General features: G+C 50.1%; 1 protein-coding gene across 5 annotated transcripts in view; it reads right to left on the bottom strand.

Moving 5' to 3' along the window:
- Positions 1-26,170, bottom strand: part of LRP4 (LDL receptor related protein 4) — a 60,884-nt gene that overhangs the window by 21,481 nt on the left and 13,233 nt on the right. For 3 of the 5 annotated variants that reach the window (XM_065528201.2, XM_005578015.4, XM_065528202.1), the window contains exons 2-22: positions 23,924-24,070; positions 21,176-21,292; positions 20,778-20,891; positions 20,302-20,418; positions 19,819-19,947; positions 19,471-19,590; positions 18,302-18,427; positions 17,643-17,768; positions 17,317-17,451; positions 16,601-16,726; positions 16,026-16,256; positions 14,387-14,543; positions 11,393-11,610; positions 11,063-11,239; positions 10,527-10,649; positions 7,387-7,595; positions 7,152-7,233; positions 5,268-5,373; positions 3,635-3,836; positions 1,090-1,279; positions 871-1,002 (exon numbers count right to left, since the gene is read on the bottom strand). In XM_065528201.2, the coding sequence (XP_065384273.1) occupies positions 871-1,002; positions 1,090-1,279; positions 3,635-3,836; positions 5,268-5,373; positions 7,152-7,233; positions 7,387-7,595; positions 10,527-10,649; positions 11,063-11,239; positions 11,393-11,610; positions 14,387-14,543; positions 16,026-16,256; positions 16,601-16,726; positions 17,317-17,451; positions 17,643-17,768; positions 18,302-18,427; positions 19,471-19,590; positions 19,819-19,947; positions 20,302-20,418; positions 20,778-20,891; positions 21,176-21,292; positions 23,924-24,070 (3,084 nt within the window). Of the gene's footprint in view, positions 1-870; positions 1,003-1,089; positions 1,280-3,634; positions 3,837-5,267; positions 5,374-7,151; positions 7,234-7,386; positions 7,596-10,526; positions 10,650-11,062; positions 11,240-11,392; positions 11,611-14,386; positions 14,544-16,025; positions 16,257-16,600; positions 16,727-17,316; positions 17,452-17,642; positions 17,769-18,301; positions 18,428-19,470; positions 19,591-19,818; positions 19,948-20,301; positions 20,419-20,777; positions 20,892-21,175; positions 21,293-23,923; positions 24,071-26,170 lie in introns of those variants that run through there. The other 2 variants (XM_015434802.3, XM_074013759.1) reach the window with 2 other exon arrangements.

Raw genomic sequence — 26,170 nt, 5'->3', positions numbered from 1 at the left:
TTCCCAGGGAGGTTAGAGTTCAAGTGCAGCCTGCCCTGCAGCATCTCCTAGGGAGAAAACTTGACTCCCAACATCTGGGTAGCCAGGTACTGCTTCTGGGACCCTCCAATAAGGCTGTCACATAGGTTGTGTGCTCACAAAAGTGGCACATCTAAGGGGGAGGGCACCATGACATTGTAGATATCATACATTTCTGTTTTCATTATACCAATTTTAGGCAGTTAGAAGTGTCTTTAATTTTTTATTTATTTTTTTGAGACAGAGTCTCACTCTGTTGCCCAGGCTGGAGTGTAGTGGTGTGATCTCTGCTCACTGCAACCTCTGCCTCCTGGGTTCAAGCGATTCTCCTGCCTCAGCCTCCCAAGTAGCTGGGATTACAGGCACGTGCCACCGTGCCTGGTTAATTTTTGTGTTTTTAGTAGAGACGAGGTTTCACCATGTTGGCCAGGTTGGTCTTGAACTCCTGACCTCTAGTGAGTTGTCTGCCTCGGCCTCCCAAAGTGCTGGGATTACAGGTGTGAGCCACTGTGCCTGGCCAGAAGTATCTTATTCCAACCAAATCAGTATATTATGACAATGTACTAAGAGATGAGATGAAAGTGTCTTGAGAAAGGAGCAACTTTATCTAATATGCATGAAGACATCATAAGAACTAGGTGGACCCTGCCTCCAGTCCTTTCTACCTGCTTCCAAGGGCCTCTCCCCAGGCCCCTCCCCTTTTCTAAAAGCCGCGAGTCTCTCCCCTGGGCCTCTAGAAGCAGCAGGACTCATGGTTTCTCAGACCACATTGGAGCCCATCTGCAAGGAAGGAAGAGAGTCATTGCCCCCTCCCAGAGAGGCTGCATCTAGATCTGTGATGCTTTCACTCACCTGGTGAGCAAGTCTTGCCATCAGGCAGCAGGTTGATGCCTGTGGGGCAGGTACAGCTGAAGCCGCTTGGATTTGGGGACCTAAGACACAGGTGGCTACAGCCGCCATTCTCCATAGCACATGGTGTAGACACTGGGTAGAGAGGAGGGGATGTTCAATGGGGAGGGTTAGGGCATAGGAGGGCCAAGGAGAAGCCAATGCGAGCCAAGGGCTGCTCACCTGGGGGCCGGCGGCGGTGGAAGACATGGATGTCCATCAGGTTCTCCAGGTTCTCCTGCAGAGTCTCCCGGTCCAGCCCTGTCAGCCGGTCAGCGCTCTGTATACTCTTAGTCTGCCAGTCAGTCCAATAGATGCGCTCTCCATAGAGGGTCAGCCCAAATGGGTGGGGGAGCTGGCTTCCGATCAGTACCTGCCAGGGCCCCAACACTGTGTCATCTTCAACAAAGTCTGACAGCACAGAGCAGTGGTAAAGAGCTCACTGTGGACTCAGAAAGTGGCTCTCCCACTAACACCTACTGTGTGACCTCTAGTAAGACCTACTTATAAAATCTCTCTGAGCCTTGCCCTATCAATCTGTGACTTGATCGTGCCTGGCTCTAAGGGTCATGTGATGGTTTCATTGGAATATGTTGGAAGTCATCTATTACTCACATCATCTCAAAGTATCTCTGTACAAATTACTTATTAAGTACAAAAGAAAAAAATAGCAACTTTACAGTGGACACTACCTTAACCATACAATGGCAGTAAGTATCACAATAATGGAACAGGCCAACACCTGCGTCTACTGATGAGACACACTGAGAACTCAAGGATGTGACTTCACTTAGGGTAGTATTCCTGCTGCAAATGCACACTATGAATCCAATCACAAGGAAACATTAGATAAATCCAAGTTGAGAGACATTATAAAAAAAATAACTGGACTTTACTCTTTAAAAAATGCAAATGTCCACTTTGGGAGGCCAAGGTGGGCGGATCACTTGAGGTCAAGGAGTTCGAGACTAGCCTGGCCAACATGGCGAAACTCTGTCTCTACTAAAAATACAAAAAGTAGCTGGGCGTAGTGGTGGGCGCCTGTAATCCCAGCTACTCGGGAGGCTGAGGCAGGAGTACTGCTTGAACCCAGGAGGCAGAGGTTGCAGTGAGCCGAGATTGTGCCATTGCACTCCAGTCTGGGCGACAGAGCAAGACTCTGTCTCAAAACAAAACAAACGAACAAAAAATGCAAATGTCAAGAAAGCCACAGAAAAGCTGAGGAAATGTTCCAGATCAGAGAGTAAAGAGACTAGATTAGCTGGGCCCAGTGGTGCACAGCTCCAGCTACTCAGGAGCCTCAGATGGGAGGATCCCCTGAGCCCACGTCAGCATGGGCAACACACCAAGACTGCAGTCTCAAAAGAAAAAAAAAAAGCAAGCTATGTGTGGTGGCTCATGCCTATAAATCCACACTTTGGGAGGTTAAGGCAAGAGAATTGCTTGAGGCTAGGAGTTCAAGACTAGCCTAGACAACAAAGTGAGACCCCTATCTCTACAAAAAATAAAAAAATCAGCCAAGTGGCCTCAAACCCATAGGCTCCTGAGTAGCTCGGGTGCAGTAGTAGATGCCTGTGGTCCCAGCTATGCGGGAGGATCCCTTGGGCCCAGGAGGTCGAGGTTACAGTGGGCCATCTTTGTGGCACTGCACTCCTGCCTGGGCCACAGAGTGAGTGTCTAAAAATAAATAAATAAATAAAAATTAAAAGAGACATAATTACTAAACACAATGGGTGATCCTTATTGGATCCTAGATTAACAAAGAAAAAAAGTGGGGTGAGGGGAGCTATAAAGGACATCACTGAGGCAATCGGTAGTGAAATTGAGCAAGGACTATGATTAGACAGTAATATTGGGCTGGGCATGGTGGCTCACGCCTGTAATCTCTGCACTTTGAGAGGCTAAGGCAGAAGGATCGTTTGAGGCCAGGAGTTTGAGACTAGCCTGGGTAATACAGGAAGTCTCCACCAAAAAAAACAAAAAAAAAACAAAAAAAAAAACTAGCCAGGCGTTATGGCTCATGCCTGTAGTCTCAGCTACTCAGGATCCGAGGAGGTCGAGGGCGCAGTGACCCAGTATCACGCCACTGCACTCCAGCCTGGGTGACAGAGCATGACCCTACCTCTAAAAAACCAAAAACCAAAAAAAAAAAAAAAGACAGTAATATTGGATCAATGTTAAATATCCTGATTTTGATCATTGTACTGTGGTGATGTAAGACAACATCCTTGCTTTTAGGAAATGTGCACAGGAATAGTTTGGAGTCAAGGGCAGGCTGTGTGCACTCTAATCTCAGACAGCTCCATAAAATAATAGTGTGTACCAAAACAGAATGATAAAGCAAACGTGGCAAAATTTTATTTATGTATTCTTTTTACCTGTTCTTGCAACTTTTCTGTAAGTTTGAAATTATACCAAAATAAAAACAAAAAGAGATCAATCATGGGCCCACAGTGCAACTGGTAATTAACAAGCAATAGTTGTGCTGGTTCACAGGAAAGTTTGTGCATTTACACCCCCAGCTCATAATCCACACAAGTCTTTTCATCATCAACCAGCAGCCCTTTCCCACCCCTGCCCCCAAGCTCTGGACAGCACCCACAGCCTCAGAGAAACAGCACATGCCCCATGCTGGTCCCCTTAGCTCTGATCAGTACCAGTGCCAGCCAAAAAGTACCATCCTGGAGGCTGCCAAGGCCGGGGGAAGATGTTTTAGTGCCACCCTTACCTTCCTCTTACTGCCATCCAGTCCAGCAAATTCAATTGTCTTCATGCCGGCGTCAGCCCAGTATAGCCGCTGGGAACCGTAATCAATAGCTAGCCCGTTAGGCCAGGTCAGATTAGAAGAGATAATGACTTGGCGGCCTGAGGCATCCATGCCAGCTCGTTCAATCTTGGGGCTCGCACCCCAGTCAGTCCAATACATGTACCTGGGCAAAGGCAAGGCAAGGGAGGTCTTACAAGCTAGTTAATATCCAGCAGGGACTCAGAGTACCTAGGATTTCAGGGTTTCTGCCTGAAGTAGCTGCCTCAGCCTCCTGTTTCAGTGTCCAGCCCCGCCCTGGGCTCAGCGCTATCTCTGAATGCCTTGTCTTCTACCATTATCAAAAGCTACAGGGTCTTAATAAAAGCAGAACCCACAGCTTAAGCAGAACTCAGCAAATAAAGTGTACATGGGAATAAAGAAAGAGGAGGGTGAAAATGAATAAGAAATGTTTCCTTGGCCAGGCGCCATGGTTCATGCCTATAATCTCAGCACTTTGGGAGGCTGAGTTGAGAGTATTGCTTGAGCCCAGAAGTTTGAGACCAGCCTGGGCAACACAGTAGGATCCCATCTCTACCAAAAAAAAAAAAAAAAAAAGGCCCGGATATGGTTGTGCACATCTGTGGTTACTTGAGAGGCTGAGATAGGAGGCTCATTTGAAACCAGGAAGGCAAGGCTGCAGTAAACCATGATTGCGCCACTGCACTCCCGCCTGGGCAATGAGTGAGACTCTGTCTCAAAAAAAAAAAAAAAAAAAAAAAGAAATGTTTATTCACTGGATGGGTTAAATAATTTAACAGAACTCTATATAACCAGTAAGAACAACATAGGCCAGGTGCAGTGGCTCACACCTGTAATCCCAGCACTTTGGGAGACTGAGGCAGGATTGCTTTAGCCCAGAAATTTGACACCAGCCTAGACAACAAAGCAAGACCCCATCTCTACAAAAAAAAACCTGTAAAAATTAGCTAGGCATTGTGGTCTGTGCTTGTACTCTCAGCTACTTGGGAGGCTGAGGCAGGAGGATTGCTTGAGCCCAGGAGGTTGAGGCTGCAGTGAGCCATGATTTGCACCACTGCACTCCAGCCTGGGCCACAGAGCAAGACCCTGTCTGAAAACAAACAAACAGCAACAACAAAAACAAGGTAGATCTATACACTCAACTGGAAAGATACACATATAGGCAAGCAGAAAAAAGTCACAAAAATGTGCTATTTTTGTAAAACCAAAACCATCACCACCAATAACAAATGTTTACATACATTTAGTAGGAAAAAAAATACCCTAAATTGTTAACTTACTGCTGGAGAGTGAGATCACAGAGAATTTTTACTTGCTACAGATTAAAATTTTTTTAACAATGAGTTACTTTTGTAAGCTAACCAACAATAAAAACGAGATAAGGAAAAGAAGAATTGAAAAGTTTCCTTGTCCACAGAGAATACAAAGTTGTCACCAGCCTCTGGTTTCTATAGCTGCTCTTGCTTCCTTGTATATCCATAAGATTTGGCCACTCTTCCTAATCTTTAGACTTCTCTCTGGAACTCAGATCTTGGGAGGGGTGGGTGGAGGTCATTCCCAAGGGGCAGCCACTCACCCGCCCATGGGTTCCACCACGATGTCCCGAGGACGATCAAGGTTCTCCCAGATGAGTACTGTTCTCATGCTGCCATCTGTGTTGGCTACTTCAATCCGGTCTGTACCTACCAAGAAGGGATACAGAGATTAATTCTAGTCTTGTTCATTCACCCTCTTACCTTCCATGGCCAACACAAGAGCCTGGTATGTGCCAGCGGAGCACAGAGTAGGTACTCAAAAGATATTTTGTGACAGATGCACAATGGAAATTTAGTGACTTGAACTGTAAGAAGAAATTCAAGGATGTGATCAGTTGGATTTCTTGAAAGAGCAAGACTTCCCAAACATAGGCAACCATAATTTAAGGCGATCATTCTCAAACCTTAGTGTGCGTTGAGTCAGGAGAGCTTGTTAAAACACAGATTCCTGAACCTAACACCCAAAGATTTTTTTTAAAATAAAAATATTTGGCCGGGCGCGGTGGCTCACGCCTGTAATCCCAGCACTTTGAGAGGCCAAGGCAGGTGGATCACGAGGTCAGGAGTTTGAGACCAGCCTGAACAACATGGTAAAACCCCATCTCTACTAAAAATACAAAAATTAGCTGGGTGTGGGTGGTGCATGCCTGTAATCCCAGCTACTTGGGAAGCTGAGGCAGAAGAATCGTTTGAACCCGGGGAGGCAGAGGTTGCAGAGAGCTGAGACTGTGCCACTGCACTCCAGCATGGGCAGCACAGCGAGACTCTGTCTCAAAAAAAAAAAAATGCTAGTCCATTTCATGCTCACTAACCCCCTAAGATTCTGATTCAGTAAGTCTTGTCTTTTTTTTGAAGACAGGGTCTTGCTCTTTTGCCTAGGCTGGCATGCAGTGGTGCGATCATGGCTCACTGCAGCCTTGAACTCCCGGGTTCAAGCAATCCTCCCACTTCAGCCTCCCAAGTAGCTGGGACTACAGGCATGTACCATTACACCCAGCTAATTAAAAGAAAAAATTGGGGGAGGTCTGGGGGGTCTTGCTATATTGCCCAAGCTGATCTTGAACTCCTAAGCTCAAGCGATCTTGCCTTGGTTCCCCAAAGCGCTAAGATTACAGGTGTGAGCCACCATGCCCGGCGCTAATTCAGTAAGTCTAGGGTGGGGCCCAAGAATCTGCATGTCCAACACTTCCCAGATGATGCTGATGCTGCCAAGCAGAGGAGGCAAGGTTGTCGTCAGCCTCTGTGGTCCAGCAACCACACGCTAAGTAGCACTTGTTCAGGGTGTCCCCTTGCCTCCCAAACCCAACTGGCTAATTAAAAATGCCTGATTTGGCTGGGCGTGGTGGCTCACACCTGTAATCCCAGCACTTTGGGAGGCTAAGATGGGTGGATCATGAGGTCAGGAGATCAAGACCATCCTGGCCAACATGGTGAAACCACGTCTCTACTAAAATACAAAAACTTAGCCAGGCATGGTGGTGCACGCCTGTAGTCCCAGCTACTCGGGAGGCTGAGGCAGGGGAATAGCTTGAACACAGGAGTGGGAGGTTGCAGTGAGACCAGATTGCACCACTGCACTACAGCCTGGCAACAGAGCAAGACTCCACCTCAGAAAAAAACAAAGCCTGATTTACCCAGAAAGTTACGGAAAGAAAACCACAAGGCATAGGTTCATGGTCTGAGATGCCTTAAAACACTCCCCAGCATCAACTACACAGCAGAAGCAGCTGCCACAATGTGAGCTTCTCACATGGGAGCTTCTCACTTCAGCTCTGCAGCAGACCTCCTGCTTCTGACCTACCAAGGACTTCAGGTGAAGACAGAAGTGGCCCAGGAGGGACACTGGGCCCCTTCTATCTGAGGCCAGGGTTTTAAACAAGAGGAATCCCAGGGAGCCAGGCAGGCCACGGTTCCCCTATACATACCTGCATCTGTCCAGTACAGTTTGTTGGTGACCCAATCAATGGCCAGGCCAGCTGGGCTCTCCAAACTGGTATCCACTACCACCTGGGCAGGAAGCAAAGCTGTATCACCAACTGTACTTCCACTCTAGTACTGAAGCCCAAACTCCACCAATTCTGAAGGTTGGCAAAGGTATGGGAAGCCCTTACCCTGGAGATGGCAGATTCCACCCCTCGATCTCCCCACGCTGGGCCCTACCTCCTGTCCTGTTCCATCCCACTTGGCCCTGCTGATGGTATCAGTGCTGACATCTGTCCAGTACACGTGGTCATCCCGGGAGTCCCAGTCAAGGGCCACAGCACTGCGTACGTCAGCCAGTGGGATGACATCATCAGACAGGTCCTCTGTGTCAAAGCTGATTCGACGGATGTCCATCCTTCGGGCAAAAAGCAGGAACTTGTCAAGACCTGATCAAAGGCCGAAAGGGGTCTTCTTTTAATGCTCTAAATCCAAGAACAGTGACAGACACAGACGCTCACCTGCGTGACATCTGGTTCAATCACACTTCCTGGGATCTGGTGCCCTTTGCCCCCTATGCTTTATACCTCAGGCTCTCTTTGAGCACTGCCATGCTGGCAGAATCAGACTTCTAAATCAAATGGAAACAGACTCTACCAAGGTCCCAGAAGTGCATGCTGTTTAAGCATCTGTCGGCTTCATCTCAACTTTTCTCTCTTCTTACTTTTCTCCACCTCTTCTGGTGCCCTGGCTTGCCCACTGCCAACCCCTGACCCCTACTTCTCTGATGTTCATGACTGTGTCAGGGCTCCTGTCCCTGCACTCCATCACCTGGATCCCTTCCTCTTGCTCTCCTCTTCACAACTTTAAGCCAGTAGCTTAAGCTGAGCACTTTCCTTGCCAGGCACTGTGCTTGGGGCTTTTTTGGTCTCACACCAAGCCTCTATCGTGTGTTATTCTCATTCCCACTTTCTAGATGAGCAACCCTGAGGCTAACAGAGATTAAGAAACGTGCCCAAGATCCCATGGCTACAAAGCACCAGAGCTGGGACTCGGGTCTGACTCCGGAGAAAGAGCTCTGGCCACTCCTCTACGAAGTTTACTTCCATCCTCTGCCCTTCCTCTGGCCAGTCTGAATACTTTCTCAGTAGACTTTTCATCCAGAAAGGCACTTCCTGCCTAACGTTGCCAAATGTCTTCCTCCTAGCACTGGGAAATCCTTAAGGGGAAGCTGGCAGGGGACAGGGGGCTTTACTTCTTGCATCTCACTAAGACAACAGGAGAAGTGCTGGGCACAAAAGAATTCAAGGGGAAAGGGCCGGGCATGGTGGCTCACGCCTGTGATCCCAGCACTTTGAGGGGCTGAGGTGGGGGCATCATTTGGGCTCAGGAGTTTGAGACCAGCCTGAGGAGTTTGAGACCAGAGCAACATAGTGGAACCCCGTCTCTACTAAAAATACAAAATTAACTGGGCGCGGTGGCTCATGCCTGTAATCCCAGTACTTTGGAAGGCTGAGGCGGGCAGATCACAAGGTCAGAAGTTCAAGACCAGCCTGGTCAATGTAGTGAAACTCCATCTCTAGTAAAAATACAAAAATTAGCCAGGCATGGTGGCAGGTGCCAATAATCCCAGCTACTTGGGAGCCTGAGGCAGAAGAGTAGCTTGAACCTGGGAGGTGGAGGTTACAGTGAGCCGAGATCATGCCACCACACTCCAGCCTGGGTGACAGAGTGAGACTCTGTCTCAAAAACAAACAAAACAAACAAAAAACCCCACAAAATTCGCCAGGTGTGATAGTGTATGCCTGTAGTCCCAGCCACTTAGGGGCCTGGGGCAGAAGGCTTGCTTAAGCCCAGGAAGTTGAAGCTGCAGTGAGCACTGTTTGCACCACTGCACTCCAGCCTGGGTGACAGAGCAAGACCCTGTCTCAAAAAAAAAACGCTGGGTGCGGTGGCTCATGCCTGTAATCCTAACACTTTGGGAGGTGGGCAGATCACGAGGTCAGGAGTTCAAGACCAGCCTGACCAACATGGTGAAACCCCATCTCTACTAAAAATACAAAAATTAGCTGGGTGTGGTGGTGCATACCTGTAATCCCAGCTACTCACAGAGCTGGGACAGGAGAATCACTTGAACCCAGGAGGCGGAGGTTGCAGTGAGCCAAAATCACACCACTGCACTCCAGCCTGGGCGACAGAATGACTCTCTCTTAAAAAAAAAAAAAAAAAAAAAAAAGCCGGGTGCAGTGACTCATGCCTGTAAGCCCAGCATTTTGGGAGGCTGAGGTGGGCAGATCACCTAAGGTTGGGAGTTTGAGACCAGCCTGACCAACATGGAGAAACCTCATCTCTACTAAAAATACAAAATTAGCCAGGCATGGTGGCGCATGCCTGTAATCCCAGCTACTTGGGAGGCTGAGGCAGGAGAATCGCTTGAACCTGGGAAGGGGAGGTTGCAGTGAGCCAAGATTGTGCCGTTGCACTCCAGCCTGGGCAACAAGAGCAAAACTCTGTCTCAAAAAAAAAAAAAGAATGCAAGGGGAAAACTCAGAGCGTGAAATTAGGTTCTTAATGTGTATGAATTAGGTTTTTAATGTGTATGACTGAAACTTCTGAATGTTTTCCCTAACCACACTCTCTAGAAAGGACCCAGGTCCCAGGAGAATTTTATTGTACCCAGATTTCAGAGGGTCGGTCGGGTATGCAGCAGTAAACAAGAACAGCTGCTGGTGTGTGAGGAGTCACCCCAGGCCCCCTGCTGGTCGTGCCATACGCCCGGACTGCTCCTCTCTGGACTATTCTTAGAAAAAGTCATCGTGTGCAGGGCTCTCCAGGGCTACCCTCTCAAAGCAATAACCCCGCAGGAGCCCAAAGGAAGCCAAAGTAGTAGTTCAGGGAGAGACCAGGGAATCCCACGATCTTCCACTTGTTTGACACATATTTATCCAGGACCTGCTCACACAGAACATCATCAGAGATTCGAACTTTGGCTTCCTGGTTTAAGGGCCGAAAGAAAGTCTTCAACAGGGTGAGGCTAAAGGTAAAAAGGTGGGAAATCATTCCCCTGTTTTCTAGAAGAGCATAAAACCCTCTTGCTGCCTATGGATAAGGTATCCTGCCTGGTAAAATGACACATGAGCCTGATTGCAGGTGTTCACACTCGACCAGGTGGTGTTGCTGAGCCTTCAGCAGCTACAGCTGGGTCCTCAGTCCTCAGCTTTGATAGAAGATCCCTCAGCCTCTTAAGTTCTTCCTCTCCAGGGCTCCCTGAGGAATGTGGTTTTTCCCACGATAGGCAATCCCTCCACCTCCTATCCCTTGTTCCTTCTCCCCATCCTCACAATAGCCTCCATAGAGGCTGGTGTCGCAGACCCACTTACTCTGGGCACAGGCGTGGCTGCTGATCTTGCGGAAGCCAGTGGGGCAGGCACAGGTGTAGTTCTGGCCACTGGGCAGACACAGGTGCGTGCAGCCTCCGTTGTTGTCCCCACAGCGGTTCTTCCCTGCTCAAAGAGCCCAGGGCAAGAGGATTAGCAAAGGTTTGCAAAAGTGACCCCAAGACTAAGGAATAGGGGTTTAAGGTAGGGTGATAGTTCCCTGAAGGGAGAAACTATGTCTTATTATTTTTGACATCTGCCCCCGCTGCTAGCACAGTGACTACCCAGCACAGAGAAGATGGCCTGTAAATGTCTGCTTGAATTAGATGGGAACGGTGAAGCCTAATGAGTCTTTTCGTGAATCTTGTTGTACTGCCCTGAATGTCCAGCAGAGGGAGGAGTTAGCCCATGTCAGTGCCCCGCTGGATTTCCCCATCAGAAGAAATGGCAACTCCTAAGGGGAAGGAAAGTTCTCAAAGGCACCAGAGGCCACCTCAACCATGAGACTACTTTGGCTCACCCGCTGGGCAGTTTTTTACCTGCAGGTTGGCGCTGCGGGTGCAAGGTGTGGATGTCCATAGGGAAGTGGAGTTTGTTGCGAATGATTTCCTGGTTCTTCCCCGTAAATTTGTTAGCGCTATTGATGCTCTTGGTGTGCCAGTCTGTCCAGTACAGGCTGTCTTCAAACACTGTGATGGCGAAGGGATGCGGAAGGCCTGGGGAAAGTCCAGGAAGACCTCAGTCTGGACATGGACTGCCATGGTCTCTGGGCCCAGGCCTGGCAACTACACAAAGCCTCTGCCAAGGCTCCTGGGGGACAGGGACAGGGGCAGGAGGACAAGAGATGGAGAGTGAAGGAAGGGGCTCACCCTGGCTAATGACAGCCTTACGGTGACTCCCATCCAGATTGGCCCTCTCAATGACATGGTGCTTAGCATCCACCCAGTACATACGGCGCCCAGCATAGTCGATGGTGAGGCCATTGGGCCAGAAGAGATGGGTATCAGCAATGATGCGGCGCCCAGAGCCATCCATGCTGGAGGCCTCAATACGGGGGGTGTTGCCCCAGTCTGTCCAGTAAATGGTACTAGGAAGAGAGAAAAGTAAATTGGGAAGTGGGCAGCAGAAAACAGGTAGGTAACCAGGAGAATAATCAGGCTTTTATCCATTTAACTCAGGGGACTCCAATGTTTGGTCCACAGAATGCATTTTTTTAAGATAGGGTCTCATTCTGTCACCCACGCTGGAGGGCAGGTGCAATCACAGCTCACTGCAGCCTCAATCTCCTGGGCTCAGAAGGCCTCCCACCTCAGCCTTCTGAGCAGCTAGTACCACTACACCTAACCAATTAAAAAAAAATTTTTTTTTTTTTTTTTTTTGAGACGGAGTCTCGCTCTGTCACCCAGGCTGGAGTGCAGTGGCCAGATCTCAGCTCTCTGCAAGCTCCGCCTCCCGGGTTTACGCCATTCTCCTGCCTCAGCCTCCCGAGTAGCTGGGACTATAGGCGCCTGCCACCTCGCCCGGCTAAGTTTTTGTATTTTTAGTAGAGACGGGGTTTCACTGTGTTAGCCAGGATGGTCTCGATCTCCTGACCTCGTGATCCGCCCGTCTCGGCCTCCCAAAGTGCTGGGATTACAGGCTTGAGCCACCGCGCCCGGCAAAAAAATTTTTTTTTTGTAGTAGTAGAGATGAGTTCTTGCTATGTTACCCAGGCTGGTCTCAAACTCCTGAGCTCAAGCGATCCTCCTGCTTCAGCCTTCCAAAGTGCGAGGGTTACAGGCATGAGTTGCCATGCCTGGCCTCAGAATGCTTTTTAAGTGTTTGAGTTTAAATGTCTTCAGACAGGGCATTTATTCATTTAATAATTTTTTTTTTCGTACTGGCAACAGGCAGGACATACTATCTTAGGCACTGGAAATCTAGCAGTGAACAAAACAGACAAAGCCTCATAAATGACAATACAATGTAATATTAGGACAGGCACTTTCTTCTTTGTCACAGTCTCTTCCACTGCCTTTTGTATTTTATTTTATTTTATTTTTGAGACAGAGTCTCGCTCTGTTGCCCAGGCTGGAATGCAGTGGCACGATTTCAGCTCACTGCAACCTCCACCTCCTGGGCTCAAGTGATTCTCCTGCCTCTGCCTCCTGAGTAGCTGGGATTTCAGGCACCCACCACCACGCCCAACTAATTTTTGTATTTTTAGTAGAGATGGGGTTTCACCATGTTGGCCAGGCTAGTCTCAAACTCCTGACCTCAAGTGATCCACCTGCCTCGGCCTCCCAAAGTGCTGGGGTTACAAGCTTGAGTCACCACGCCTGGCCCCTTTTGTATTTTATACACACACACACACACACACACACACACACACACAGTTTCTAAAACAGTTGACACATACTGCAGGACCTTATAAGATACTCCCTCCATTGACTGAATAGAATTTTTAGAAGCCAGACGTAAGAACTTCATTTTGGGAGTTTTTCTTTAATTCAGATTTCTGAATTTTAAATTAAATTTCTTTTTGAGATAGGGTCTCACTCTGTCATCCACGAGTGCAGTGTCATGATCATGGCTCACTGCAGTCTCGAACTCTGGGACTCAGGTGATCCTCCTGCCTCAGCCTCCTATGTAGTTGGGACTACAGGCATGCACCAGTAAGTCCAGCTAATTTTTGTACTTTTTATAGAGATGGGGTTTTGCCATGTTTCCCAAGCTGGTCTTGAACTCCTGGGCTCAAGCAATCTGCCCATCTCAGCATCCCAAAGTGCTGAGATTACAGGCGTTGAGCCACTGAACCTGACCAGATTTCTCAATTTTATTTATTTAACTTTTTTTTGAGACAGGGTCTTACTCTGTCACCCAGGCTGGAATGCAGTGTTGCAATCATGGCTCCCTGTAAGCTCGACCTCCCAGTCTCAAGCCATCCTTGCACCTCAACCTCCCAAGTAGCTGGGACTACAGCCATGCACCCACTAAGCCAGGCTAATTAAAAAAATTTTTTTGTAGAGATGAGGCCACACTATGTCGCCCAGGCTGGTCTTGAACTCCTGGACTCAAGTGATCCTCCTACCTGGGTCTCCAAAAGTACTGGAATTACAGGTGTGAGCCACTGTGCCCGGCCCCTCTATTAATTTTTAGGCAATAATAATTAATTACAATTCTTATGAATTACTAATAACTTAATTTGTATTAATTAGGTCAACCTTATGAGCTAATAATAAAAATACTAAACACCTACAACTTATCTAATGTGTATTATGTGCAATTTAAAATGCATCACCTCATTTAATCTTCACACAACTATGATGGAAGTATTTTTTTTAATTGCCAATTTAGAAATGAGTAAACAAGGCAGACAGAGATTAACTGGCCCACGGCCACATAGCCAGTTACTACAGAGCCAGGATCCAGACTCAAGTGTGTGGGGGACAGGGCCCATGTTATTAACATAATATCACACCTTTTTTTTTTTTTTTTTTTGAGACAGAGTCTCACTCTGTCGCCCAGGCTGGAGTGCAGTGGCGCAATCTCAGCTCACTGTAACCTGCGCCTCCTGGGTTCAAACGACTCTCCTGCCTCAGCCTCCTGAGTAGCTGTGATTACAAGCACCCGCCACCATGCCTGGCTAATTTTTGTATTTTGCAGAGATGGGGTTTCACCATGTTGGCCAGGCTAGTCTCGAACTCCTGACCTCAGGTGATCTGCCCGCCTCGGCCTCCCAGAGTGCTGGGATTACAGGCATGAGCCACCAGGCCCAGCTACACCACACTTTGAAGATGTACCCCCAGAGCATCTAGTCCGGTAGCCTGGGAGCTGTCCCGAGAAGTTGCAAGAGAGATTCAGCAGCCTGAGATACAACTTACCCCTCCATGGGATGCAAGGCAATGGCCCGGGGCTTCTCCAGGTTCTGCCACAGCAGCACCTTCCGGTGGGCCCCGTCCAGATTGGCCACCTCAATCCTTGAGGTGCCTGAGTCGGTCCAGTAGAGTTTGTCATGGACCCAATCCACAGCCAGGCCCCCTGGTGAGAAGCAGCACAAAAAATGTCAAGGAGTCAACCCAGGCTCCCCTTTCCCATAGTAACAAGAGCAAACTCTTACAGGAAGCAATTTCTTGGGCCAGGCACTATTGTCATCATTTTAGATACATGAATTCATTTAAGCATCACAACTCTGTGAGCTAGATACTGTAATTTCCATGAGGATGAGGAAAGTGAGGCACAGAAAAGTCAAGTAACTGTCCAAGGGCATGCACTTCCTCCTCACAGCCAACCATACCTCACTTCCTGAATTCCGTCTCCCTGACGCATTCCCAGGGTCCCCCACTGCTCTGACCCTGGGGTTTGTAAATTGTCATCTAGGGTTTTGCAGAGGCATTTCAGAAGTTCTCTAAGCATTTGAGTCCAATGTGCTTGATACCAAATTAGAATTTGACCACTTCACCTGTTTGTAAAATAGTCTGAGATTGCCAAGTGAGCTGTTTCTGTGGTTTGTTTGTTTGTTTGTTTGTTTGTTTTGAGATGGAGTCTCACTCCCATTGCGCAGGCTGGAGTGCAGTGGCACGATCTTGGCTCACTGCAACCTCCACCTCCTGGATTCAAGCGTTTCTCCTTCCTTAGCCTGCCAAGTAGCTGGAATTACAGGTGTGTGCCACCACGCCTGGCTAACTTTTGTATTTTTAATAGAGACGGGGTTTCGCCATGTTGGCCAGGCTGGTCTCAAACTCCTGACCTCAGGTTATCCACCTGCTTCAGCCTCCCAAAGTGCTGGGATTACAGGCGTGAGCCACCACTCCTGGCCTGTTTTTTTTTTTTTCCTTTGAGACGGAGTTTTGCTCTTGTTGCCTAGGCTGGAGTGCAATGGCACGATCTTGGCTCACCACAACCTCTGCTTCCCGAGTTTAAGCAATTCTCCTGCCTCAGCCTCCTGAGTAGCTGGGATTACAGGCATGCGCCACCATGCCCAGCTAACTTTTGTATTTTTAGTAGAGATGCGGTTTCTCCATGTCAGTCAGGCTGGTCTCGAACTCCCAACCTCAGATGATCTGCCCACCTCGGCCTCCCAAAGTGCTGGGATTACAGGCGTGAGCCACCGCACCTGGCCTATTTTTTTAAAATCTATAAAACATTTTGATATACTTATCCAGGTCAATCTGAATATTCTTAATACTAAGCAATTGAAACAAAACTCAGAAATAAACTAGATGCAAAGGCTGATAGAGAACTCTGTCATCCATCAATCTGATTCCCCTCCCATGATTACAACCACCAACGTGCTCTGATTATTCTCACTGACTGAGTTCAATCATAAGCAAATGTTATATTTGAACCTATAAAATTGATATATATTAACAAATGTTTTCTATATTAGAGCTCCAGCTAAGATTTCCCTGGAAGAAAAAGATGTGCTGCTGCCTAAGGTTTGCAAACCACTGGCCTGCTCCTCCCACCGTTGCTGCGCATGTGGCATGGCTCTGCCCCTCTCCATGGGGGCTCATTCCCTACCTGGGCTCTCCAGCCCAGTAGACACAACCTCCTCCACGTTGCTGCCGTTGAGGTTGGCACGGAGGATCCGGTCCAGGGTGACGTCTGACCAGAAGACAAGCTCGCGGCGGTGGTGGAAATCAAGGGCAATGGCGTTCTCCAGGTTGTTAAGCAGCAGCGTGTACTCAGAGCGGTGCGGCAGCACCTGCCGGATGTCGATGCGATTGGCGAACAGCAGCACAGGCTCTGGCCCTGGGACACAGTATAAACATGGGGTCCCCACTGGGTTTCAGAGCCACCCCTGGTACCCATCAGCAGGTCTTCAGCTGACTGATAGAGCCATGTGCCCACAAGGGCATGCCCCAGGCTGTCAGCATCAGTACCAGAAGAGTAGCAACCCTTAAACTATACTCCTCCACCCCTCCCCAGCCCACTCCACCACGGCAGCTTTTCTTGGGGCTCAGAATGCAACTGTTGCTCCGTTTTACTGCGATGGAAATCTCTCTACCTCTCTGCAAATCCCTGAGCACCAGAGCACTTGGCCTTCCTCCATGCTCAGCCCTCTGCCCACCCAGCCAAGTGCCAACAGCCCTTACCCAGAGCCTTGCAGCTGCGCCGGTCGGGCCGTAGTTCATAGCCTGTTTCGCACCAGCACTGGAAAGCCCCTTCGCTGTTGGTGCAACCCTGGCTGCAATACCCCTCGTCGGCACACTCATTCACATCTGGGAACACCAGGCACGTCAAGAGATCTCCCTTCTGTCGTCCTCCCACCCCCGCTCCCAGGCTGCCGAGCTGCTTTTCTGCCCACATCCCCATCTACTTTCCAGGCCTAGTGGGAAGGTTGTCTAAGAAATAGTTAAGGGCGGCCGGGCATGGTGGCACACACTTATAGTCCCAGCTACTTGGGAGGCTGAGGTAGGAGAATTGCTTGAACCCAGGAGGCGGAGGCAGCCGTGAGCCGAGATTGCACCACTGAACTCCAGCCTGGGTGACAGAGCAAGACTCTATCTCAAAAAAAAAAAAAAAAAAAAAAAAAAAAGAAATGGTTAAGGGCTTTAAGGTCATGCAGACCTGGGCTGGAATCCCAACTCTGCTGCTCACCAGCTGTGTGGCCTTTGGTAAGCTACTTATCCTCTCTGTGCTTCAGTTTCCCCATCTGTGAAATGGGAAGGATGATCCCCACCTCCTAGGGTTATTGTGAGGATGAAATGAGGTCACAGCCTTCACATGCCTGACCCGTAGGAAACACAGCTGCCTGTCTGCTGCCCCTGCTCAGAACCCCGACTCTGCTGCAAACCAGGCCTCAGCTCACCTTGGCACGTGTGCCCATCCTCTGTGAGCCGGTAGCCTGTGTGGCAGGTACACTGCACTGCCCCTCGCACCATCTGGCACTTCTGGGCACAGCCACCGTTGTTAACATTGCAGTTCTCCTCACCTGTCCGGGGCCCTGTGCCAGCCAAGCCAGAGTTGGGAGTTGAGCCCAGAATCCTCCCCCAGACAGCCAACTTGGCATTCCACCTGGACCGGGAACAACAGCTCCCAAAGCTGCAAGAGTCCTGAGGGAGGATTCCCTTTGAACCCTATGGGTGGGGTTCGGCCACAAACCATGGGCCAGGTCTGCCCACTGGGGACACTCACGGCAATTCTGCTGTGGGCTTTCGTCGCTGTTGTCACCACAGTCGTTGACCCCATTGCACAGCTTCCTCTGCCCAATGCAGCGCCCATTCCAACACAGGAACTGGTCCGAGGCACACTGGGGGCTTCCTAGGGAGAGGGAGGGTCAGGTCACAGCAAGGCAGGGCTTGGGTCAACAAAGAGATGGGAGCCTGTCATTTTCTAGGGTAAGCTGGAGACAGATGAGACTCAAGGTGGGAGGGTGAGGGTCCTGGGCAGGAAGCAGCTCAGACAGGGCTGGCTGAATGTCTGCATTCGCTTTCTCCCCAGGACACCACAGTGGGATGGTGAGGAATATGGAACAGAATGAAAAACTACATCCACATGCTCAGTACTGAGTATGGCCGGGGAGCACCCATGGGGGCTGCCAGACGGAAGGTAGTCCTTCCTCAGTAGACCAGAGCTAAAGGCACTGGCTGTGTGTGAGTTAGAATAGGAGTGGCAATTGAAACTTGCAGCTCTGATACCGTGCTCCAGGCCATAAGGCCGCAGTTTAATGGTGCTCCTGGATTTTACACTGGTAAAACCTCAACCCGACTGGAAAGACAGCAATAACACCCTCTTTTCCACCCTTCCACCCCAACTATAGGCTAAGGGTTCTGGGGCACCCCGGGAGACACCACCTGTATTCTCACAGTTCTCTTCATCGCTATTGTCCGCACAGTCGTCCTCCCCATCACAGCGCCAGGACAGGCGGACGCAGCGGCCTGAGCGACAGCGGAACTGTTCTGCTGTACACATGGAGGTGGCTGGGCAAAGCAAAGGCCTAATGAAAGGTGGGCCCCATTTCAGCCTGAAATTCTCCCTGCCACCCAAAGCTGCAGCTTATGTCAGTACCCATGCCACTCTTGACACCAGGATCACAGCTGGTCTATATGGCGTCTTTGTGTGAATCAGAAAAAGGTATCCTTTCCTCAAGACACTTTACTGCCATCTGCTGGAAAACTGCCATGATGAGTATATAAATCTATTATGTGACTGGCTTCCCTTTGAACATATTGCCTCTGCACAGTGCACGACCTACACGACTGTACATGGTGGTCTTACCCAGTGTCTTCAAGATTTATGGGTAATGGCCTCTTTGTCTTTTTTTTTTTTTTTTTTTTTTTGAGATGTCATCTCACTCTGTCACCTAAGCTGGAGTGCAGGGATGCTGTCTTGGCTCACTGCAACCCCTGCCTCCTGGCTTCAAGCGATTCTCCTGCCTCAGCCTCCCGAGTAGCTGGGATTACAGGTATCCGCCACCACACCCGGCTAAGTTTTGTATTTTTAGTAGAGATGGGGTTTATTTTTTTATTTTTTTTTTTTTATATTTTTTTTTTGAGACAGAGTCTCGCTTAGTTGCCCAGGCTGGAGTGCAATGGCGCGATCTCGGCTCACTGCAAGCTCCGCCTCCCGGCTTCATGCCATTCTCCTGCCTCAGCCTCCCGAGTAGCTGGGACTACAGGCGCCCGCCGCCTCGCCCGGCTAATTTTTTGCATTTTTAGTAGAAGCGGGGTTTCACCGTGTTAGCCAGGATGGTCTCGATCTCCTGACCTCGTGATCCGCCCGCCTCGGCCTCCCAAAGTGCTGGGATTACAGGCGTGAGCCACCGCGCCCGGCTAGAGATGGGGTTTAACCATGTTGCCCAGGTTGGTCTCGAACTCCTGACCTCAAGTGATCCACCCGCCTCGGCCTCCCAAAGTGCTGGGATTATAGGCGTGAGCCACCGTGCCTAGCCGGTAGGGGCCTCTTTGGCTCCACAAGCCTTCTCCTTAGTTCAAGCCCAGCCTAATTCCATTCCCCCACTCACTGCAGTTGCGCTCATCAGACTGGTCATCACAGTCCGCGTCACCATCGCAGCGCCAGCCTGCATTGATGCACAGGCCGCTGTCACACATGAACTCCCCAGAGCGGCAGGGCTGGTGGGAGGCTAGGGAAACATGAGACTTCTGTCTCTAGCCAGTCTGTGCACAGTGTCCCATGGCAGACTAGAAGGCCACAGTCCCAGAATCCCAGTTCCTCCATCTCTTCCCAAGAGGGACCAGAAAAACCAGAAACTCCTCTCTGAACTCCTGCCCCAGCTGGCACCTGTGCCTTGCCACCCGAGGAGTTCTTCCCAGCCTGGCCTCCCCGCCTCCCAGCTGCCCGGAGCACTCACAGCAGTCAGACTCGTCCGACCAGTCTCCGCAGTCATCGTCGCCATCGCAGTGGTAGATATCGAGGATACAGCGGCCATAGGCACACTGGAACTCCTCCAGGTTGCAGGGGGGTGCTGGCACTGCTGAGGCTGGAAGGAAGGCAGGGGTGGGGAGGGGCACACACTCAGGCCTGGATGAAGGAGAGGGGCCTTGATTCCTCAAGCAGGCAGGATGTGCAGGCAGGAGAGCTTCTTCAAGCGAGATGCAACCAGGTTTCATCTGGGACAGCCCTTATAGACGCCCATATTCAGGTGGACCAAAGGGAGCCTTCCTTTCCCACCTGGGGAACTTGGTCCCTCCCTAGCTCAGCCCAGGAGGAGCTCTTGCTGAGGCACCCATGCTCCTTGCCCTTGGTATATGTACCCCTCAGCCTCACCCTTAGCCCATGGGCAGAACCATGCGCCCTCATCCAACCCAACAGCCTGAGGTCTGGGGCCACTCACGACAGCTCTCCTCATCGGAGCCATCTTTGCAGTCGGTGTCACCGTCGCAGTACCAGTGCTCAGCAATGCAGCTTCCGTCACTGCAGCGGAACTCCTTGTCGGAGCACTTGCGCATGTCTGGGGGATGCGATGGGACAGCAGTTCTGAGAGGGCCCCACAGGCAACCCTCTCACCCTCCTCTCTGACTCCGCAACCTCACTGGCTTTGGCGGGTCTGACCCAGGCCCTGAAAGGCACCCCAGAGTCAGTGTAGACACTCCGTGAAGAACGGGGGCCCTGGAGATACTGGGCCTCAGCCTCCTGGTCCACAGTTTCTCCGGGGTCTGAGCGGCTCTGCTCCCTCTGCCTTCCTCTAGCTGCTCCAGATATCTGGGCAGTTCAAGGTTTGGCAGTGCTGGGGCCATTGCTGCTATCTCTTCCTATGGCCAGGCCACCCACTGGCCACCGTGTCTGCCTCCCCCCACTGGGGCCACCCACCACACTGCTCATCGCTGTTGTCACCACAGTCATTGTCACCATCGCAGTGCCACAGACTCCGGATGCAGTAGCCGTTCTGGCAGGGAAACTCGTCCTCCTCACACTCCCGGGGGGCTGTGGACACAGGACAGTCAGGCTGCTGCAGGCAGTGGGGGTCTGGTGCCTGGAAGCCTGACTTAAAGCCCTCCGGAGCAGTCAAGTAGCTCCAGTGCTGCCCTGAGGGCTCCGAAGGAGGAGGCTGCCTCTCAGCAGCTTATCTGACTGCGAGAGGAAGTAAAAGGACAGGACCAAGTGCTGAAAACACAAGGGTCCATGTGGACCTGGGGCATCGCTTTCTGACTGAAAATCCTTTCCCAATAGAACTCAATGGAGTCCGCCCAGCCCCTGCCAACACTCACGACAGTCCTGCTCATCCGAGTCATCCTCACAGTCGTTGTCCCCGTCACACACCCAGGAGCGGCGGATGCACTTGCCATTGTCACAGTGAAAGTCGAGAGGGGAACAGGTAGGTAGCACTGAATCCCAGGAAAAGGAAGGAAAAGTCGATCAACCTGGTATACTTAGTCAGGCTCAACTAGGCCAGACAGCCTTTTACTCCAAATTCCCTTGTCTTTTTTGTTTTCCTTTTTTGAGACCGAGTCTCACTCTGTCGCCCAGGATGGGGTACAGTGGTGCAATCTCGGCTCACTGCAACCTCTGCCTCCTGGTTCAGGCGATTCTGACTCAGCTTCCTGAGTAGCTGGGATTACAGGCATGCTTCACCACACCCGGGGGAGGTTTTTTTTTTTGTTTTTTGTTTTTTTTGTTGTTGTTGTTGTTGCATTTTTTGCATTTTAGTAGAGACAGAGTTTCATCATGTTGGCCAGGCTGGTCTCGAACCCCTGACCTCAGGTGATCTTCCTGCCTCAGCCTCCTGAGTAGCTGGGATTACAGGCATGCTTTACCACACCCAGGGAGTTTTTGTTTTGTTTTGTTTTGTTGTTTGCATTTTTAGTAGAGACAGGGTTTTGTCACGTTGGCCAGGCTGGTCTCGATCCCCTGACCTCAGATGATCTTCCTGCCTTAGCCTCCCGAGTAGCTGGGATTACAGGCATGCTTTACCATACCCGGGGAGTTTTTTTTTTTTTTTTTTTTTGGAGACAGAGTTTCACTCTGTCGCCCAGGCTGGAGTGCAGTGGTGTGATCTCAGCTCACTGCAACCTCCACCTCCTGGGTTCAAGGAATTCTCATGCCTCAGCCTCCCGAGTAGCTGGTATTACAGGTGCCCACCACCACACCTGGCTTTTTTTTAATTTTTAAAATTTTTTTTGGATTTTTAGTAGAGATGGGTTTTTGCCATGTTGGCCAGGCTGGTCTCGAACTCCTGGACTCAAGAGATCCACCTGCCTCGGCCTCCCAACATGTTAGGATTACAGGTGTGAGCTACCACGCCCAGCCCCCTTGTCTGTTTTATAGTCCTTCCTTACTGACTCCTAGGCTCATCCCCAGCTGATGGAGAAGCTTAGCAGAAACTACAGCTAAGAGATTCAGAAGGGAATTGTGGTGAAGGGTTCACAGGGCAGGGGAAGAAGAATAACCCAAAGAACTCACAGGCACTAGGAAAGCATAAGAAAAACATGAGCAAGAGAAAGAAGCGCTTTTTTCCCCTCTTTTCGTCTTGTTAAATGATTGACACACCTGGGCTCAATTTCCAGTTAATTACGTAGCACTCTGAGCAAGTCATTTACCCTCTCTGAGCTGACGTCTTTTTGGCTGTACAATGGGGATAATTATACCCAGTTCATAGAGGCCTTTTGATATAATGCCTATGAAAATGCTACATGAAAGTGAAGCATTTATCATCAACACAATTAGCTGAACTGGTTAGGGTTAATGAGGTCCAGGTTGTACCTCCGTTCCCATTAGACTAATTAGCCAGCCTCAGACATAGATGTCACAGTTAGGTCAGAGATTGCACCTCTAATCCAGACAACTGGCTTAGCAGGGATATTTCTATATATCCAAGACAGGTCACCCTGGCCAACTGTGCAGATGTTACCATGCTAGGGGAAAAGGGACATTTAAAGAAAATATAAAATTCCTTCGTTTTTTTTAAACGGAGTCTCGCTCTGTTGCCCAATCTGGAGTGCAATGGCACAATCTCGGCTCACTGCAAGCTCCACCTCCCGGGTTCACGTCATTCTCCTGCCTCAGCCTCCCAAGTAGATGGGACTACAGGCGCCCGCCACCACGCCTGGCTAATTGTTTTGTATTTTTAGTAGAGATGGGGTTTCACCGTGTTAGCCAGGATGGTCTCAATTTCCTGACCTCGTGATCTGCCGGCCTAAGCCTCCCAAAGTGCTGGGATTACAGGCGTGAGCCACCGTGCCCAGCCTAAGAAAATACAAGATTTCTTACAAAGTTTATATTACTAAGAAAGGTGTGGCCAGGTGTGGTAGTTCATGCCTGTAATCCCAGCACTTTGGGAGGCTGAGGTGGCTGGATTGAAGTCAGGAGTTCGAGAACAGCCTGGCCAAAATGTTGAAACCTCATCTCTACTAAAAGTATATAAAATTAGCCAGGCATGGTGGCACATGCCTGTAGTCCCAGCTACTCGGGAGGCTGAGGCAGGAGAATCACTTGAACCTGGGAGGTGGAGGTTGCAGTGAGCCAAGATCACGCCCCTGCACTCCAGCCTGGGCCACAGAATGAGACCCTGTCTCAAAAAAAAAAAAAGAAAAAAAAAGGTTTTATTGTACAAAATACCAAAATAAGAAACATGGAAATAATCAATATTTGTGTATAGTATATAAATTTTAAAATGCACAAATATGCAGTACCTATACATAAACATATATTCACATAAATACAGAGAGACCTATTTAAAGAAACTCCCTGTTGTTTCAAGTGTGTTCTCTTCTTTTATACTTGTTTTCAAGTTTGTTTTCTTGGACATATATGCATGAACCAACAAAAAGAAACACAGGAGAGTTAGAGCCATATAGAGTGAAGAAACTACCCAAACGTCAGTATCTATTAAGCTTGCAAAAGACCAACTCTCTGAGTCCAACACAGTTGATGCCGAGAACCCTCCATCAGCCTTGTCCTTGCCCCCTACGCCCGGGTCCCTCTCCACCACCTCCCACTGCCTCTGGGGAGGTACTTACTACATCCGTCCTCATCGCTGTGGTCCCCGCAGTCGTTGTCTCCATCACACTGCCACTGGGCAGGGATGCAGGTACACTCGCCAAGAGCACTCACTGCACATGTGAAGTGGCTCCGACCACAAGCACACTCGGGGCTGCTGGCCAGGCCTGGGCAGAGGGAAGAGGAATCAGTGAGGGCTCAGCTCCCACTCAACCAAAGCCCATTCCAAGGGGAAAGTAGAGGGGCCTAGTTAAGGGGCACTGTCACCGGGAGAGTCACAGTGACACTTCAAGGGAGATGCAGGCGGTAAAACCATGCCTACTCCAGGGCATAAACAATCCAGAAGATACCCTCTGACTTTGGGCTTACAAAGAGTCCAGGTGACCCCCTCTATGACAGGGCTTTTTTGCATAGCACCTCTAAGGGCCCAGAGACAGATGATGCCACCTAGGCTAGGCACAGTGGCTCATACCTGTATCACAGCACTTTGAGGGGCTGAGATTGGAGGATTGCTTGAGCCCAGAAGTTCGAGACTAGCCTGGGCAACATAGTGAGACCTTGTTTCTACAAAAAACTAAAAAATTAGCTGGGGGTAGTGGCACGTGCCTGTAGTCCCAGCTACTTGGGAGGCTGAGGTGGGAGGATTGCTTGAGCCTGGGAGGTCAAGGCTGCAGTGAGCTATGATCACACCACTGCACTCCAGCTGGTGCAACAGAGCAAGACCTTGCCTCAAAAAAGAAAAAAAAAAAAAAACCCAAAATAACAAATAATGCCACTCAGAGGTTTGGTGCTCTTGAAGAAGAGGAACAAGGGACAGAAGGGGTGATGTTGAGAGGTTTCCATATCCTTCTCACCAAAACTAGGTTGAGATACGGATGCTCTGCCTCTGTCCTGGACCAGACCCTGGGATGTTGGCCAGGGAGGGCAAGAACTAATGGTGTAATTAAAATGCTGGAGCCTCTTTAAGATAAGGAATCCACACAGGGGGGCAGGAAGCAGGGTGGGCTGCTGTGAGTCCCCAAGGCCACCTCAGGGCAGAGGAACTGGGACCTGCCAGGGCCTTCCTGTCTGTGGCACAGGCCACAGCCTTGAGGAAGGCTGGCAGATGCAGCCCCTCCCCCGGCTTCAGCAGCACGCAGCTGGGCTTCCCTATTGAGCATCGAGCTATCTGCCTGGCCAAGTCCCATGACCGGCTGCTGTGCCCCCTCCCCAGCGTGCCCAGCAGGATGCCCTGGGATGGCGTGTGAATGGCTCAGTGCCCCGCTCCAGCCTCAGCTGGAACAAAGGGTTCTGCCAGGGTCACTCTCCCCCCTCCCAGCATTCATCCAACCCGCTGGGCTGCTCTGCTCGCAGCTGGGGAAGGAGGGGGCCGCAGTGCATGGCTCATCTCTCCCGCTTCCTTTCTTCTCCTCTTCCTCCCCTCAGCTGGGCCCTGCCCTCAGTCTGGGCTGAAACAGAGAAGGAGTCAGCTCGAAATTGTCACCCTTCCTCCTATACTCTGTACCTGGTCCAGCTTTTCTCTCGCAGCTCATCTCCTTGATGTACATCCTTGTCTCACATTACAATTCCTTGGCCTAGTCTAGGGCTCAGGGCCTGGGATAAAAAGGTGTGCTGCCATGCCCTCCAAAAGCAGGGAGAGAGCTCTAGAACTTTCCCTCTCCATTTCAACCCCAAGAGTAAGTGTGAGCATAAGGTAGAACTTCCTAGCCTGCGAAGTATGGATGGATGGATGGATGGATGGATGGATGGATGGATGGATGGACGGACAGATGGATAGACAGATGGATGGATGAATGGATGGATGGCTGGCTGGCTGGCTGGCTTTTGGGATCTGTGAATCCCTGATGCTACAGGTATAATGTACGTTTCTGTGTAAGGAATCACAGCTTTCACCAGATTCTCAGCTGAGGCCTGGCCCTCTCCCTCCACATGCTATGGGAATCAGCTGCCCTAGAAAAGATGCGGGATTGGGCTGGGCGCGGTGGCTCACGCCTGTAATATCAGCACTTTGAGAGACTGAGGTGGTGGGTCCCTTGAGCATAGCAGTTTTGAGACCAGCCTGGGCAACATGGTGAAACCCTGTCTCTACAGAAAAGAAATTTACAAAAGTTAGCCAGACATGGTGGTGGACGCCTGTACTCTCAGCTACTTGGGAGCCTGATGTGGGAGGATCACTTGAGCCCAGGAGGTTGAGGCTGCAGTGAGCCATGATCTCATCACTGCACTCCAGTCATGGTGACAAAGTGAGACCTTGTCTCAAAAAAAAA

Source organism: Macaca fascicularis, chromosome 14, assembly GCF_037993035.2.
Source record: "Macaca fascicularis isolate 582-1 chromosome 14, T2T-MFA8v1.1".
NCBI lineage: Eukaryota > Metazoa > Chordata > Mammalia > Primates > Cercopithecidae > Macaca > Macaca fascicularis.
Note: the sequence above shows the minus strand (reverse complement) of the source record. Positions and strands in the feature narration are given on the sequence as shown.